The following is a 19,298-nucleotide window of genomic DNA, read 5'->3' on the forward strand; positions in this document are numbered from 1 at the left end:
ACTGTTCAATATAAACAGGTAAAGAACTTATTCATAAAGCCCCAGTAATAACTTTATCCAGCACGTTGTAGTTATGTCACGCACACACACAGCATCAGTGTCTCAATAAAAATGACAGAGACAGAATTAACTCTTCTTGCCTGGTTAAAGGTTTGTTGTAGAGAATCAAATTACTCGTTTTCACTGATTAATATGTAACACGAATTTAACAATGAAATCAACGATTTTAGCAATTATTTATAAATGTACTTTTCACATGAACTTCGTTGTCGGTCACTGTTGGCATCTGCATACATCCGTGGTTTCACATCCGAGGCGAGTCCCGTAGAAGTCTGATTAAAATCCGTGAAGTCCACTAGCATAGGATTTAGCGCAGTATTCATGAACGGAACACGGTTAGCTTGTCCTCATATCCCAGAGGCACGCCAGGAGAAACGCTACGGCGCAGAATCTATCAGCCGCATATCCCGGAAATAACGCGGAAGTCAGAAAACCTTTTCGGCACATGTGCTGGGTGAGCAACTCCCATTGACATGAATGATGCTGCCATCTTGTCTGGGCGACGTACCCTATCTAGGTATTATTAGAAAATCTATGGGACACAAAGGAAAAAGCACCAAATGGATCACAAAAGACTCAAACTCCTACAATGCACCACACTTGTATTCTCAGTCGGGGGTCCGTGACACAGTCTGACACCTACCTTTCATTGGACAGATGCGCTGGAACTCATGCAAGTTCAGGAGACAATGGTGGATGGACCCCACAAAGGAGATGGCTGGCAACAAACTTTCCCCTTTCTTTCCTTCTTCAAGTCAACTCGCTGGCCTTTTGCTGTCTATGTTCCCACAGCCCTATGTTCCCACATTTCTAAGAAATTTTTTCCACTGAAATTTAGGCCCTATGTTCACACAGCCCTATGTTCCCACATTTCCTTTATCATAAAATTTGTATCAGATTTGATCCCCCTTTCTCCCAATTTGGTAGCCAATTACACCCAACTTATTATCCAGTAGCCCTACCCTAACCCTAATTTTGAAAATGTCCTAGAAATGTGGGAACATTGGGCTGTGGGAACATAAGGCTGTGGGACCATTGGGCTGACGCCTGCTCAGCCACTGTTGACTCCGCTACAAGCCCAGACAGCAACCAGCACTACACAGAATGTAAAACGACCATCACTAGACCTGGGAAGCCAAAAGGATCGTAAACACACCGGTCACTCCAAAGCGATCACAGTAATAGGTAAACGTATTTTGGATAGTTTAGCACAAATACACACGTGTTGTCGCACTGTAAGCTAGCCGTAGCTAGTTCTTTCCCCACCATGATTTACAGAAGCCATTACCACGTGGTCCACCATGCCACGCCCACGCATGCACACGCACAGCCACGTGTACACATGCACATGCATTCATGCGCGCACAAATGCACGCCCACACGTTTGTAGCCTAGCAAGTATCAGGTTGGATTAGAGGTCGCTAACATCACCTACTCTATGCTATCTAGTACACACAAACAGCCACACACATTTATGTCAATTAATTTCCTGTGTACAGTTTATGTTTGTAGTTGTAGCTTGTCTTGTAATAATCGAAGATTAATCTCCATCAACAAACATCTGTCATTAATGACAGATGTTTGTTTAATTTAAGTACTATTGATTGTTAATCAATACTGCTTAAGTTGAATAAACTATTATATATTTAAAGAGAAGTTGTTGCACGGGTCAGTGCTCAGTATCACATCTTTGCTGTCCAACTTATGATTTAAAAAATATAAATATTGATATTTTAAGTGAACACCATTTTGAGACTAATTTCACAGATTTGGCTAATTAGTCCTTGTATACAGGGTGTTGCCCCTAATAACTAGTTTCTAGTAATATTATTTTGAATTATTAATAATTGCTAATTGCCAGTGGATGCTGCCAGGAAACTTGAAGGAAAGACTGATGGAACCTGTGTTTACCCAAAAGACAGAGTGTCCAGATGCTGACTGGAAGAGGAGCCAGGATCTATGTCAGCATTGTATGCTCCAGGCCCCTTTTGTAGGTCCCTGCTCGAAAAGAGTATATATATATATATATATATATATATATCTCTGCAACTACAAGGTCTATATGAATAATCTTTGTATCTATATAAAGGTAAATAAAGGTATTTCCAGCGATAGGGAATAATCAAGTATAGATGTTATTGGGTCAGAGTAAATGAAGATGGAACACAACATAAATTAAAGATTTCATGTACGCCTGAAAAAAATGAAATAATTATGAGTGAATATCTCCTATGTAATAATGCAGATGAAGCCCATTCCTCTTGAACTCAGTAGAACAACATCTGAACATAATCTGTGCCAAATTCCATGCTGATAAAATGAATCGTGGCAAAGTAAGAGGCTTTAGTAGGACATGGTCAGACGGAATCTCCAAATTGGCACAACTTGGCACAGCTCTTCAATGTGAGGTTTCTAACTAAGTTTGTATTGCATGCAACATAATGTCGTCAGACTCATCGTAAAGTACAAAGGCGTGTATCTCAGCAGCGCATTGGTCAAGCTGGGTGACAGACTCAAGTTAAGTGTGACCCGCGAATTTAAATACAATTATGTAAGGACATTTTTTTGAAGTTGTGAAAAATAATTAATTAAAGGATAGCTGTGCCTGTTTTGATTAAGAATAAGCATTAGGTGTTGTATTGCTGTGCATCATTACTCGCATTCCGTTCTAAAAATTGATTTAGAAAAAAAATGTACTAAATTGGCCCTCCAGGAATTGATGCAACTCGTGCACATCCCTAAGATGAATAGTTGCATTACATAAGTAGAAGGAAATGGCAAAATAGGCAGACATTACATTGGATTTTGTTTGGTAAAAAAAGTGAAACATGTCAAGGGTCAGAAGCACATTGTCAATAATACTCAAGGCCACGATTTCTTTTAAATACGCACCGAATTGAATAGTGATCGAGACCTGTCGTAGGAGTCATGTAAATTGCTCTGCTGTTAATCAAACCAAGTTTTTCCACTTATAAGTCATTCTTTCTTCACTTATGCAATAATGCATATTTAAATTAAACAAAAAGTAATATATATATATATATATATATATATATATATATATATATATCTTTGGCAGTTGGCATGCATGTTACGCACGGGTGTCAGTTGTTTATCGTAACCATGCAAACTATTTTCACACCATCTACCTAAAATTCATTAAAATTAGCTCATGACATCTCAAGTAAACCTGCAGACGAGACAGGACCAGATAAGCTCATATGCATGCCGGTGCCATGGTAAAGCGCACAATTGGTGTTGTAAAGGCAGGTAGATGAGCCTTATCACAACTGTGAGCTGCTTTACCTGCCAGAGAAGAAATGTTAAATAATTATAACATGCTGCATATCGGTTAACATTGCAATGAACGGAGGTGCACTGTTCTAGCACCAGCTATAACATGTGCAACATATTTGGTTATGGCACGCATGTTTTTCATTCATATCAATGACGGAGATTTCAGCTAGACCACCTAGCTGTGGTGAGTGTTTTTTTATAAGCCTTCATATTGATGATTTCTTCTTCATTTCAGTGACAGTGTGACTCACAGGTGACTCTGTAACGGGTGTGTTTAGGACTCAATTGCAGTACTCGAGAATACAGGTATAGTTGGTAATGACCTTCATTTACACAGGAATCAAAGCAGTTAATCAGCACAGGATAGAGTTCAGAGCAGGCTGCAGGCGACTAGTCTCTGGAGCCTCCCAGGTGAGTCAGGGAGTTGACTCAGCCAAGTCAAACGGGAGAGCACGTGGCATTAGTTCAGGCGAGGAATCGCCGTACTCACGGAGCGGCTCAGGGTAGAGCGAAGAGTCCGTTAGGGGACAGGCCGGAGACGTAGTCAGGAGAGCAGGGGTTTCGAAACCAGAAGAGCCCATCAGCAGAGCAGACAGAAACCAGGAGGGACGGAATGAAGCTCGTGGTCGGGGACAGAAGGCTGAGGTGATAGCCGGGAAGGCGACAAGACAGGGTAGTCAGAGGCAGGCAGGGTCGATACCAGGAAAGCAGTCCGAACAACGCTGGAGAGTCATGCATGAGAAAAATGAACAATCTGGCAGTGAGTGCATGGTGGAGAGCAGCATATGTAGTCGGTTGATTGCAGACCAGAGGCAGCTGTGGTAACAGGTGAGTGGAGTTGGCTTGATGAGGAGGGAGTGGCTGGCAGACAGGTGAGGAGGAGGAGGGGCAGGTGGAAAAGTACTGGGAGCATGAAATGACTGAGGTGAGGAGAATGCAGACTGTTACAGACTCAGTATGAACAGCTCTGCTTCACTCGTCTCTTGCTGACGCTTCTAAAATATAGACTTTCATTTATGGATCTGTGGAAACAGAACTTCAATCTCTGATCTCGTAAACGTCTTCTTTTTACTCTTTGATGCTGTTTTCATGAATTGACTTTTCCTGACATGAGGCAGGAAGCTAAAACTAATTCGTATTTTGGGGGCGTTGATTATGCTAATTTGCGACCCGTGGGCACGCTCGCTGAAAAACGCACAGGTGAAAATTATCCTGTTTACGCACATAATTTACACACTTTTCTGAAGATAGAAGCGTTTGATGAATCGAACGAGGCCTGTTCATACCAACTCACGGTACAAACAGATGGAGGAGAAATTTAGGATTACAATGCGAACATGTTTTTGCATCAGGCCCATTGTCTCCATGGAAATACAGCTGTGCAGGAGATTTCTAAATTGAGTTATGCTTAAATTCTTTTTAGATCTCCAATTGATGAGAATAGTTTTCATTGACGAGCATGCATGAGTAGTTTTTCTCTATAGTGATGCTAGTGAGGTACTGAATAAGATGTAGGCTGGAGCTATTGGTCATTTTGAATATATTTGAGCATGGACAAATCGGCCTTCCATTTTGGGATTGGGAGAGAGATGGGTTTTTTTGACAATATTACATAGATTTTGGATAAAGGTTTGGGAGAGGAGATGTTTACAAAATATTTTATAGTCTGGGTAGTAATGAATCTAATTGGTTGAGTCGAAATCTCGCCTGGATAATGGATTCAATTTGGAGATATTCAAGGTAATTTTTTACGCTGATTTCGAATTGAGCTACAAAATTGTTAAATGGGGTAATATTACTGCCTTGGATTAAGTGCTCCAGGTGTCTAACCCCATCGCCGTACCATGTTGAGGAGTTCAGCATTTTTTTTATTTTGTAAGATATCGGGATAGTTCTAGATTGGGGTAAGTTTGCATGGGATGGGCGAAGACCCGGTTATTTTGAAAAATTCCCACCAGTCTGTCAGGTTTGCACCTATGTTAATGCTTTTAAAGCAATTATGTTGTTTAATTGTGTGACTAATGAATGGAAGATCTGGGATGCAGATTTCCCCGCAGAACGATTGTTCGATGTCTATGTAGGAATGCTCTTGCAGGCTTGGTGTGATCTGTCTGAGGACATTATTGTAGTCTGTTGGAAAGGAAGTAATAACAAAAGTTTGGTAATTTCAGATCCCCACAATGTTTTGCTTTTTGCAGAGTTTTTAAACTGATACGACTTCAGTTGAAGATTGCTATTAATTTATCATGATTTCCGGTTTAAGTTAAGCCACTGTATAAAAGCTTGTTTAAAAACATTAATCAAATGTTGGGTGTGTGTATGTGTGTTTGCTGAAGCTCAGACTGACGTCTCTGCCTCTGTCCTCTAGTTTATTAAATTTCTGAGTCATGAGCTCACCCTTCCTTGGTGCCTCCTGTCAGACACACATACACACACATGTTCATATACTTAATCAGAGGCACTATAGCCTATATTTGGTTTGTCCTGATTTCTGGGTGTGTACAGATGTTCTCAAAGGCATCAACGAATGTACTTTTCCCTCCTGTTTGTTTGATAAATACTTCAGTGAAAATACAAGAGCAGCTGCTGATGACTCTGTAGGTAACTGTACTAAAAACCTTAAACACCACACCTCATATGCCTCTTATTTTATTACAGATTGTTCCGTATCGTATAGTTATTACACTTTAATGGTAGCACCAGTGGCATACACAGTGGCATACACAGTCTATTTTCCAATTCCAATTCAAATTCATGACTCACTTGATCTTAAGACTTCAGATGAAAATCAGATCAATAAACCTTTTAATATGTATGGTGGTTGCCATTTGTTTTGCAAATGGAAATCCTAGATGATTGTAACACACCATTTCCATAGATCTCTTCAGATGAAAGATAATCCAAAGTGAGATTTCATGTGCTCTATATCTCTGGATAGAGATTTGACTGTACATATACACATGTATGGCACTTGATGACATGAAAAGAATAAACATCCCAAATTACATGTGTAAAAGAAGAAAAAACGGTGAGTGGTTTCCAGGTGCCACTAATATATTGATCATTCAGATTAAGGTCAGTGGTGTGATAACAGGCATCAAAAACAGTGAGATTCCTAAGAAATTTATATATTTTCTTTTGTGTAATTATAATGTGCAAAGAACATTTTAACCATTTAAACTACATTATTGTTTCTGTAGAGGTTGCATTTGGAACCACTGTAGTGCGACTAAATCAGTCTCAGCTCAGAGAGGATAGTTCATTTGGCTTATTAGTGCAAGACTATACAGAAAACCTCTAGAATCTTATACACTGTATGGCCAAAAACATGTTTATGATTTTTCTTGGTTTGGGATAGGTTCCTTAGTTCCAATTCACAGAGCATCTTACCTATTGTACATATGAACCTTAGTTTTCATGCCACAAATAATTCTACCAAGCCAGTGGGAACAGATGTATACTGGAGGAGCTGTGTTGAGTCTGAGACTCTGCAGTTATTTTCTTAGACTCTGGAATTTTAGTTGGAGACTTCAAATTTATATCCAAAAGCCTGAGGGGAGTCTGCCATTTGAAGGGCGACCAGAGGGGAGAGTCATATCCCACTTTCATGTCTAATGTGGCTTGCATCTAAGTTGTGACTGCGACTGGGATTTTTCTGAGGTAGAACCAAAAACAATTATTAATTATACCTCCAATGCTTGTACAATGCATACGCAATGTGTTAATATATGTTGAGCTTCTGTTATATTGCCATTAATGATTATTGTGATAATTATTGTTTTATCACCCTGCCCAAGGATATTGTCTGCTAAACAGATGATTTTGACCTTCTCTGTTTAATGTATTATGAGATCCCCAACATTTAAAAGGTACATACAAAATTAACACAGGAACCGATTGTCTTAATTCTCCAGCAGACCTCATCATTTTGACAAGAATGTGCTCCCAATTTTGTGTTTGTCTCTTTGGGCTGCACCTCAATAATGCTCTGGTGTCTGAGTGGGAGCAAATTCCTGCCGTTAGGTCCCAAACAAAAGGCAGCACATTCATCTTCATGTTGTCATGATAACATTTATAACTATTACATATGGCTGGAATGTTGGGGTGTCCACAGACATTTGACCATGCAGTGTAAAGAAGCACTTTACAAAGAAAGAAAACAGCAATAACTTATCAGTGACTTCTGCTCAAAAACTTCCAAACAGAAGATGTCTGTTAGTTTCTTCATAAAAGAAAATAATCTCAGTGAGATAAATTCTCCATCTAGTGGAAAATATCCATTCTTCATGAATCAAAATCAGTCAAACATTCTGCATATATAGGTAGAGAACTACATGTGTTTCTAAATGCACTCTGCATTGTTTCAGAGACACAGCACATCTCTTGAAATCTCCCCACATCTCAACTCACCTCTGTTACGTTGAAGACTAAATATTAACAAATTAATAAGTAGTCTCTACACAGCTGTCCTGCAGCCTCCTCATGTACAGTATGTGTGGCAGGCAGCTAAACATATGCAGAGTCACTGGACTGAGTGCGGCCAAAGTTTGGCATACTCATCCTGGGCAAGTCCTTGTTCCGGATCTCATAAATGGACTTCCTCCGGGCCTGCACTCCCCTCACAGCAGTTTTGATCTTCCTCCAGCCGAGATGGTTGAGCTCTGCCAAGTTCAGGACCACGCAAATGCCACTGACTGCGAACATGAAGACCAAAAACACAGTCTTCTCTGTGGGCCTGGAAACATAGCACTCTACATCTTTTATGCAAGGGTATCGATCGCACTCATACACTGCAGGGACGTTGAATCCATACAGGAAGTATTGACCCACCAGAAACCCTATCTCTAGTGCATTCCTGAAAACCACCTGGATTATATAGAACCTGGAGATTCCCTCCTGCCTTCTCATTTTTGACTTTGTAGTTCGCAGTGTTGAGTTGGGGATGTCCTTGACCTCCAGACAGTCAGGTTCTGCCTCTTTGTTGGAGTTTTCAGTGTTCTGCAGGACTCCATTCACAATGGTGTTCTTAATCTTCTTGCTGTCATTTCGTTTCATTGACTCCTGGTCTTTTTCCAGGGAGAGGTACACTGTGGAGAAGCTCCGCTCCTTCTGCTTGGCAGACTGGTGCATAGAGTAGGTGATGAAGCAGAGGCTGGGGCAGCACACCATGATGATCTGGAACACCCAGTACCTGATGTGGGAGATGGGGAAAGCCTTGTCATAGCAGGCCTGGTTGCAGCCCGGCTGTAAGGTGTTGCAAACAAACATGGAGTGTTCATCGTTATACACAGTCTCTCCGACAATCGCCACAATCAGAATCCGGAAGATCACCAACACTGTCAGCAGGATCCTGAGGAAAATTCAGCAGCAGAAAAATATTCAGTTTTACAGAGGTTGAGTTAGTTGACAGGTGACATATTATGCACATATTCAGGTTCATCATCAGGTTAATTTGGGTTACCACTTAAAAAGGTTTACATGCTTTAATGTTCAGAAAAGGCATCACGGTCAGAGAATCTCTGGTCCCCCCCCAGAGATTCTCAGATTGCAGGCAGGGTTACCCCAAAAGACTGTAAAATCAGAGTGGGAAAGAAATCTGAACCAGTTGTTCAGAGCCAGGCTGTAAGGTTTATCCAGGTCAATGTTCTTCTTTTTTCCCAGTTTGTGGGATAGCTGGCACCACAGGTACCCACATTTATTTGCACAAAAATACTTATCTGAACAAGTATTTTTTGCAAAACTTGTCAGCACTCCCTATTTGTGGATATACTGTTGAGCCCCTTTGAATACATGTGATCCTGGTCTCCTCTCTTACTGAACCTATCACATGGTTTTTCTTTTGAATGGATTATACCTGTAGCTGCCTGGTGACAAAGTGATGATAACAAAAAAACTGCCAATCGAGTACTCGTTTTGCTAAATCTAGCGAACACAACCGTTATTGTTGAGTGCAGGCTGCACTATAACAGCATTACCACATAGTTGCCGACTCATTTACACAACAGTAAAAAAAGGTGTGTTGTTCACTGGGTTGGACTGAAGTCCCCACACCAAATTTTTGTTTTTCCTCATCACTGTTGTTAAATCTGTCAACTTCTATAAATGTGATTTAGATTTTTAGAAAATGGGCACCCGGAGGTCTAGAAATATCATGAAATAGAAGAAACTACAGGTCGAATAATTTCATATGGATGGCTGTCTTTCTTACTAATAACATCATGTATAACACATGTAAGAGTATATATTCATACTGTATTGACATGGACACCAATGGCTAAAGGGATAAAAAAATCAATTTAATATGCCACAAACCCCAAATCATCTTCTATTGTTATTGGGTGTTCTTTATTTATTTCTGCGACAGCTGTTTTTAAAATGATGAGCTTTGTTCCAAATTATTTAAAAATGTTAACTATTGTACTATAATGTTAAATTAATTGTAAAGACATTGTTTTTGTAGCAATTAAAAAATGCATTAACTAAATTGTTAAGATAATTTTGTGTTAACCTGGATTCTTTCCCTCCACAACATGTGTTCACTTCTCTAATTCAATTCAATATTATTTGTATAGCGCCATATCACAACATACATTGTCTCAAGGCACTTTACATAGTGAGGTCAATATTACAATATTACAGGGAAAACCCGACAAATCCCACAATGAGCAAAGCACTTGGCGACGGTGGAGAGAAAAAACTCCCTTTTAACAGGAAGAAATCTCTGACAGAACCAGACCCAGTTGTGGGCGGTCATCTGTCTCGACCGGTTGGGGCAAGGAGAGAAATGAGGAAGAGAGGAGAGGTGGGCAGAAAGAGGGTGGGAGGAGAGAAGAGAGAGAGAGGACAGTTGTACAACCGCCGCTGTAATCTCAACAGACTGATACTTATAATTTAAAAATACAATTATGTTGTTGTTATTATTAGTGATGATATTAATATTAATATTAATAATAACAATAATAATGACGGGTTTGGGTCCTGCAGCTCTGGGGTCAGAGATACACTAGGAGAGATAGAAAACACAAACAGGGTTAGTGACATGTACTGTAAACATATCGGGGGATAGGGGGGTAGTATAACAGTAATAGGTCATCCTTTAAAGGGTTTGTAAGTGGTGACGGCTTCTGCACTGAAAAGCATGTTCAGAGAGTGCCTTACATATAGTCACGTGTGCCTTATGTGACTATATGTAATGTTGGAGCAAGAATGCATATGTGCATAATCACAATTTGTGTATATGGTATGTATATAATGTAAGTGAGCATGTGCAGGATTTTAAAACATTCCAACAGTCAATATATTCCTTCACTAAATGGTTTATAAATCACACATAAAAGCGTTAAATCCTATCTAAAACTGCTGGCTAAGGATAAATGTAGATATGGTAAAATTATTATTCACGTCGGCAGTAACGGCATCCGATTAAGCCAATCGGAGGTCATGAAGATTAATATTGATTCGGTGTGTACTTACGCAGAAGCAATGTCGGACTCGATTTCACTGGACCCCTGCCCAACTTGAACAGTGATGACATGTAGAGGTCATCATCACTAAACCACTTTTTGTCTAGATGATGTCGAGATAACAATGTGGGCTTCATAGATAACTGGCGCACCTTTTGGAGAATTCCTGGTCTGATGCAGAGAGGCGGCAGTCATCCTACTTTGGATGGTGCAGCTCTCATTTCTAGAAGTTGCAGTCTTACACGCTCCTCTGCGCTTCTATTAAAGGAGTCGACCCCACAATACCCCATAGAAACTGTTTCTGCCCCCTACCACTTCAACAATCTAAACCAAAAGTAAATAAGAGGTGTTTCACACAAACCTCATAAAGATCAACACAAATCCTTTAAACGAACCTAAAAATAGAACAATAAAATGTGGATTATTAAATATTAGGTCACTCCCATCTTTGAAAGTGAATGATCTGATAACTGATCATCACATTGATTCATTCTATATGACTGACACCTGGCTACAGCCAGAAGAATACGTTAGTTTAAATGAATCGACACCTCCCTCTTATAATAATACTCATATTCCTCGGACCACAGGCTGAGGGGTAGCAGCAATTTTCCAATCAGACTTATTGCTCAACCTTCAGCCTAAACATAGTTTTAACCAATATGAAAGCCTAACTCTTAGCCTCTTACACCCAAGCTTGAAATGTCAAAAAACAGTTATTCTAGTCATTGTATATCGACCACCAGGTCCTTACTCTGAATTTTTATCTGAATTTTCAGACTTTTTATTGGTGCTTTCAGATAAAGTCATTATAGTGGGTGATTTCAATATTCATGTGGATGTTGCCAACGACAGTCTTAGTTCTGCCTTTAATTCACTAATAAACAATTGGTCTCATTCAACATGTAAACACACTGACTCACTGTTTTAATCACACCCTTGACCTCGTTCTGACATTTGGCATAGAAATTGAAAAACTATTAGTATTTCCTCAAAACCCTCTGTCAGATCATTACTTAGTTACATTTGAATTCTTGATTATTAACTTTAGTGAATTTGGAGAAAAGTTCAATTACAGCAGTTGTCTAGCAGAAAACTCTAAGTAAATTCAAGGAAAAAGTTCCATCGTTATTTACTCCACTGCCATGTGTTGATACAGTACAGGATAGTTATCAAAACTTTACTCCCACACAAATTTATGATATTGTTGTTAGTGCAGCAGCCTCACTATGTTCCACACTTGACACTGTCGCCCCTATGAAAAATAAGACAGTCAAAGAGGGGAGGATAGGTCCATGGTTTAATGCACAACCACATGCTTTAAAACAAACGCTACGTAGGTTAGAAAGGAATTGGCGTTCCAATAATCAAGATGATTCTCACCTAGACTCGAAAAAATAGTTTAATTACATATGAGAAAGCCCTCTGAAATGCCACAACCACATATAATTCTTCACTAATAGAGAAAAATAAAAATAGCACCAGGTTCCTCTTCAGCACTGTAGTAAAAGCTCTCCTGAACATTCTATTCCTCCAACTCTTAGTATGATTTCATGTGCTTCTTTACGGATAAGATTACTACCATCAGAGAAAAAAATGATCAGCTTCTTCCCACTAATTGCACAGACACACTGTCCAGTACAGTAGCCTTGGAGCCAACATTATCCCCGAATTTATATTTAGATTGCTTCTCCTCTATAGATCTGACTGAGCTGACTTTACTGGTCACTTCATCCAAGCCATCAACCTGTCTTTTAGATCCTATGCTATCACGGCTGTTTAAGGATTACCTTTAATCAAAAATTCCATATTAGATCAGATCAATCTATCTCTATTAACAGGCTATGTACCATAGGCCTTTAAGCTGGCAGTAGTTAAACCACTGCTCAAAAAAATGACTCTAGACCCAGATGAGCACCTGGTGCTCGTCCATCTCCGACCCCTGGTGAGACCATCGATGGACCCGCTGCAGTTCGCCTACCAGCCCGGCATCGGGGTAGATGACGCCGTCATCTTCCTCCTCCACAGAGCTCTTTCTCACCTGGACAAGCCTGGAAGCACTGTGAGAATCCTGGATCATCGACTACCTCACCAGCCGCCCACATATGTGAGGACAAGTGACTGTGTCTCTGATACAGTGGTCTGCAGCACAGGAGCTCCACAGGGAACAGTCTTGGCTCCTTTCCTGTTCACCCTGTACACTGCAGACTTCATGTACAGCACAGCCACCTGCCATCTGCAGAAGTTCTCTGACGACTCTGCCATCGTCGGCCTCATCACAGATGACGATGACAGGGAGGTCAGAGAACTGACTCAGGACTTTGTGGACTCGTGCCAGTGGAACTGCCTCCAGATCAACGCCGGGAAAACCAAGGAGCTGTTGGTGGATTTCCGCAGGCGCATTCACCCCCCCACAACACCGGTGAACATCCAGGGAAAAAATATTGAGAGAGTGGACTCCTATAAGTACCTCGGTGTTCCCCTGAACAATAAACTGGACTGGACAGACAACACCATGGCACTGTACAAGAAGGGCCAGAGCAGACTGTACCTGCTCAGGAAACTTAGGTCCTTTGGAGTGCAGGGGGCGCTCCTGAGGACCTTCTTTGACACTGTGGTGGCATCAGCCATTTTCTATGGAGTGGTCTTCTGGAACAGCAGCATCGCAACAGCTGAAAGGAGGAGACTAGACAGACCTATCAGGAAGGCCAGCTCTGTCCTAGGATGCCCCTTGGACACAGTGCAGGTGGTGGGAGAGAGGAGGATGATAGCTTTGCTATCATCAGTGATGGACAACGACTCCCACCCCATGCAGGACTCTGTCTCTGCACTGAACAGCTCCTTCAGTGACCAGCTCCTTCGCCCTAAGTGTGTGAAGGAGCGGTATCGCAGGTCCTTCCTTCCTGCTGCTGTGAGACTGTACAACCAGCACTGTTCCCAATAAAACACACACACACACACACACACACAGGACTCAACCACTGTGAAACAACTAACGGTGCGATAACCAACTGTGCAATATTTATAATTATTCCCCATGTGCAACTATTGCTACTGCTCTGAACATGTTATTTTGTACAGACATTGTTTTTTTTAAATTCCTATAAAAAAAAATTCTATTCTGCTATTTCTCCTATATTCTGTCCACTGTGCTGCTGTAATGACCAGATTTCACCATTGTGGGACGAATAAAGGAATATCTTATCTTATCTTATCCTATCTTATCTTAGATATCTTAGCTAACTAAAGACTGATATCGGACCTCCCCTGTATCTCTAAAATCCTTGAAAAAACTGTTGCTAACCATTTATGTGACTATTTACACAGGAATATTCCGCTTGAAGACTTTCAGTCAGGGTTTAGAAAAAACATCATAGTACAGAAACAGCACTGCTGAAGGTTACCAACGACCTTCTCATGGCCTCAGATAGTGCACATGTTTATATTCTGGTCCTTTTAGATCTTAATGCTGAATTTGATACTATCGATCACAAGATTCTATTACAGAGCCTAAAATACATTGGGATTTAATGAACATCACTAGAAAGGTTTAGGTCTAACTTATCTGATAGATTTCAGTTTGTTAACAACAAATCTTCCACTCATACATAAGTGAGTGCTGGACCGATACTTTTCACTGTATATATGCTTCCTTTAGGCAATATTATAAGAAAACACCACATAAATTTCCATTGCTACGTAGATGATACCCAGCTGAATTTATCTATAAAGCCAGATGAAACTAATCAGGTAGACAAACTTCAGGATTGTCTTAAAGACATAAAGGCCTGGATGACTTATAATTTTTTACTTCTAAATTCAGACAAAACTGAGGTCATTGTACTCGGCCCTAAACACCTCAGAGAAACATTATCTGGTCATAGTTACCTTGGATGGTATAACCTTGGCCTCCAGGTCTACTGTGAAGAACCTTGGAGTTATCTTTGACCAGGACATGTCCTTTGACTCGCACATAAAACAAGTAGTAGTAGTAGTAGTAGTAGTAGTAGATACTTTATTTATCCCGAGGGAAATTCAGGCATCCAGCAGCATTTACGAAAATACATACATTAAACATACAATAAGCCTACATAAAAATAAAAATACAAAATTTAATATTAAACTATAAAAACTAGCTTATGACAGTGCAAAATGGGAACAGTGCAAATGGATGTGCAAATGAAGGTAGAAATAAAACAAGTCTCTAGGACAGCCTTCTTCCACCTCTGCAATATCAAGAACATTAGAAACATCCTATCTCAAAAGGATGCTGAAAAACTAGTCCAAGCATTTGTCACTTTTTAGACTGGAGTACTGTAATTCATTACTTGGATAGGAACTAGAATCAGAGATCATATTGCTCCAGTGTTAGCATCTCTGCATTGGCAAAATTCAGAATAGAATTCAAAATCCTGCTCCTAACCTACAAAGCCCTTAATAATCAGGCTCAATCATAGTTCCATATTATCCCAATACATCACTTCGCTCTGTAAACTCAGGACTACTTCCGGTTCCCGGAGTCTGTAAAGTAGAATTGGAGGCAGAGCCTTCAGCCACCAGGCTCCCCTCCTTTGCCTCCCTGGCACAAACTATGAGCTGGTTCCAGACACCCTATCTACATTTAAAGTTAAACTTAAAACCTTCTTCTTATATATATATTATTATAGCTTATAGTTAGAGCTGCTCAGGTGTTTACTAAACCATTTCTTTATTATGCTGCTACAGGCCTAGACTGCTGGGGGAACTTATATCATCGGCATCTCTCTAACTCTCCCTCCCTCTCTCTCTCTCCGCCCCCACATATTAACATTACATGTCACTAACTCTGTTTTCTCTCTCTCTCCTCGTGTATCTCTGTCCCCAGAGCTGCAAACTCCAAACCCGTCATTATTATTATTATCATTACTATTATTAATAACATCATTGCATTTATAAGTGTCAGTATTATTTCCTTATTTATAAGTATCAGTCTGGTAGAGATTAAAGCGGCAGTTGTACAACTGTTCTCTCTCTCTCTCTCTCTCTCTCTCTTCTCTCCCCCTCCTACTGCCCACCTCTCCTCTCTCCCCCATTTTTCTCATCACCCCAACCGGTCGAGACAGATGACCGCCCCCAACTGAGTCTGGTTCTGTCTGAGATTTCTTCCTGTTGAAATGGAGTTTTTTCTCTCCGCAGTCGCCAAGTGCTGCTCATTGTGGGATCTGTTAGGGTTTCCCTGTAATATTGTAATATTGACCTCACTATGTAAAGTGCCTTGAGACAATGTAAGTTGTGATTTGGCACTATACAAATAAAACTGAATTGAATTGCAGGGTGTGTGGGAGGCAGGTGACCGACCAGCTCCCTGTCTGACGATCCCGCTGTAGGGGAGCTGTCCAGTGCTGACATTAGAGTATTCCTCCTCTCTCGGTCTAACCCGTTCTCCTGGGGCGCTCCAATGTGAATACATGTTGTATAACCTTTGGGTTGAATAACCAGGCAAGGCTTTTCATACTTCTTGATGCTCTTACTGCTTACTCACTCGACTGACACTTTGCTGGATTTTCACCTCGACACGATAATTCGACACCTTCTCAGGAAGAGAAAGCTACAGATTTCTGTCTTTCCCCGGCATCTCTTACCTTCCGATCATAGTAGAGTGCTGTTGGACAGCTGCCTCCAAAAGACGCTCCAATATGGTCCACTCCCCCATGATTGTTCATTCGGAAAGGTCTCACATAAAACACGAATATCTCTATATATTCTATTCTAATATTCCTTTTTCTGTCTCCGGGAGCGTCAAGGGTAGTCACCGATCATGTATGTTTGTGTCCCGCTGTGGAGCTTGGCCGCCTGAGCGAGTCTGTGCTCTCGGCACTGAAGGCGCTGATAAGCGGAGAGCCCTCTGCGCCAGTGCTGGCCCGTGTGAGACTGAGCACAGTGTGGAGCGCACCGCTCGGCGCTAATCCCGCTTTAAGTAGACTCCAGTGCGTCACACACCAACCGGCACCTGTGTTGTGGAGGCCAGGGACACACGTCTGCCAAAGGCAGCAAATCCACCTGACCCCTGACCCCACCCCAATTGAGAGCACAACTGCGCTGCAAAAAGTGACATGCTCAACAAGTGATTTTAGCACACATCCTCGCCCCTGTTTGTGATTATTTAATTTAGATGTATTACCTCCCCCCAGGTTATGATTTCCCCTTTTTTGTTTGTCAGCTACTGCTACTAACTGGATTTTTAACTTTATTTAACATTGCAAAACAACAAGTGTAATATCCATGCATATATGTAATGTACACAATTACCAGGTCACATAGATAAATTACCTGATAATATATGTCGATATTAGGTATCCAGGACTGTCTGGAGATGGACATGGAACTCCTCTGGAAAATACATACAAAATAGCCCTCTACAAATTATATACAACACAATGGATCACAGGTTAATGTTTAGAAATAATTAATCAGTCAGTCCCTTAGGAACCAATGTTTGAGGAGTATGAATCAAGGAAGCCGCTGTTTTAATAGTTTGTCATAGTTGCCACTCTTAGGTTGTATAGGTAATACATAATGAAGAGATCTCATGGTGTGCATCATTAAAATGTACAGCTATGAGATCATACTGTGCTTTTTACTCACTGATCCTTTGTTTAAAATGCAAACACACCCGGACGGTGTATAATTTAGATCACATATGTGGATGCACAAATGATAACGCTGTTGTTGGAAAATGTTTTACCTATATGGGGATGAGAGAAATTAATGAATGAAACAAACCTTTATTGCCATTGAGGGAATTTGCTTTACAAAAGAGAGAATAAAATGAAAACAACCATATATGGCACAACAGACCACCATACAATATGAACACAAAAAAAATTATAAAAAGCATAATTTGGAAAGGGGGCTGCACGGTGGTGTAGTGGTTAGCAATTCAGCGCCTCACAGCAAGAAGGTTCTGGGTTTTCTCCGGGTTCTCCGGCTTCCTCCCACAATCCCGCGATCCTTAAATGGATAAAAGGATGTCAGGTGTAATATCTGCCAAGAGCATTTCTAAAAGGGCCAGATGGTGCAAATGGCGTGTCTGTATTACTTGACTGGATTTACTCTTATGGTCAAATTTGTGCAAACTAAATGATCCCTTGTTTTTCCTGTATTTAATGTACAAATAAGAGGATCTTCAAAAATGAAAGAAAGTCCAGGGTCAGACTTTAAAATATGCCAATGTTTTAAAAAAACGTATCTTACTGCAATGGAGTGAACAGGATATTGAGTGGTACACGTAAACAGAAAAGTTCTTTTGTTTTCTCGCACTCTTTTGAACTAAATGAGAGCAATTTGAGGGCTAACTCATTTATGTATGGTTGATTAATCCACTACGCTGGGTACTCCCGTTTTGCAAGTCTATTTTTTCCTGCACAGCCTTCTCCATGAAGTCCTCGGAGCTTTATTTAAGGATAAATTAAAAAGTGAACAACTTAAAGTGAAACATATTTCTTCTAAAACCTCTAAATCAATTGTTGTATGTGAGTATGTGGACTGTATTGATGAATAAAGGGTTCAGTCACTGTCACAGTTGAAAATGTATAGACCATGTCCCTGGGATGCAGACTGTGGCCCTATACAGAAAATGAACACACCAAGCCGCTAAGCTTCACATTTTCAATGTTAACACTATCATCAAATCTTGTGACCTCTCATTCAGGAAGTACAGTTAGTTTATACTTTTGTGTCCATGTGAAACATGCAAGAAGCAGACGAGGTTCCCTGAACTACAATCAAAAAGTTGTGTGTGTGTGTGTGTGGGGGGGGGGGGGTTATTGCATGCATAGTTTTCAGTCACCTTCATGGACTTTCAAGGCTCTGTAGAGAAGACAGAATGCTTTCTGACTGGTGAAGTAAGGTAAAGTAAAATATTATGTGGAGTAGAGGGAAGCATATTCTCTATAGGCAGCCATTTGTTCCTGACCTGTTTATAGCAGGTTTAGGTGTATTGGATAAACTTGGTCAGAGAGAGTAAGCTCTTTAACAGCCTCACTTCATTTCTAAATATAGAACAACTTAAGTGGACAACCCATAGTACTGGTCTGTCAACAGCAATCCCCTTAATACACTTCACAGTTGCCCATTAAGTGAAGATGCATATTACTATGAGTCAGATACCTATTTCTATGCATCTTATGGCTTAGTTGTGACATTATATGGCCATAGCACACTGCTCTGTACATAAACTGTAACTCACACCACGGGACTGGGTGTGAGTTCTACTCCTTGTTTATTTAAGCAGTAAACATTGAATATTCACATATTCATACATTCCATCGTCCAGTAAATACATAAATGCAGAAACTGCATTTATGTATAAACAAATTGCATACAGAGACTGTAGCAGCACCTAAGGGGTTATTTTGTCACTGAGTCTGGCACATCCTGTTTTTTGATTATTATCTGGTCGAAAGTGGACACAGAACACACCCATTCACAGGTGAGGAC

The 19,298-nt window shown here is 40.6% G+C and overlaps 1 protein-coding gene across 2 annotated transcripts; it reads right to left on the minus strand.

The window, feature by feature from the left end:
- Window positions 1-5,840: 5,840 nt before the first annotated feature.
- On the minus strand, window positions 5,841-16,710 carry gjd2b (gap junction protein delta 2b). Of its 2 annotated transcripts, XM_047328649.1 has the most exons (3): window positions 10,973-11,015; window positions 10,831-10,873; window positions 5,841-8,707 (listed from the first exon to the last, which is right to left on the minus strand). In XM_047328649.1, the coding sequence occupies exons 1-3, from the start codon at window positions 11,013-11,015 to the stop codon at window positions 7,864-7,866; spliced, it is 930 nt and encodes a 309-aa protein (XP_047184605.1). In that variant the 3' UTR covers window positions 5,841-7,863. The 2 variants fall into 2 exon arrangements, with proteins under 2 accessions (XP_047184605.1, XP_035473654.1); XM_035617761.2 differs by lacking the exons at window positions 10,831-10,873; window positions 10,973-11,015 and adding an exon at window positions 16,442-16,710.
- Window positions 16,711-19,298: the final 2,588 nt, after the last annotated feature.

Source organism: Scophthalmus maximus, chromosome 18, assembly GCF_022379125.1.
Source record: "Scophthalmus maximus strain ysfricsl-2021 chromosome 18, ASM2237912v1, whole genome shotgun sequence".
Taxonomy (NCBI): Eukaryota; Metazoa; Chordata; class Actinopteri; order Pleuronectiformes; family Scophthalmidae; genus Scophthalmus; species Scophthalmus maximus.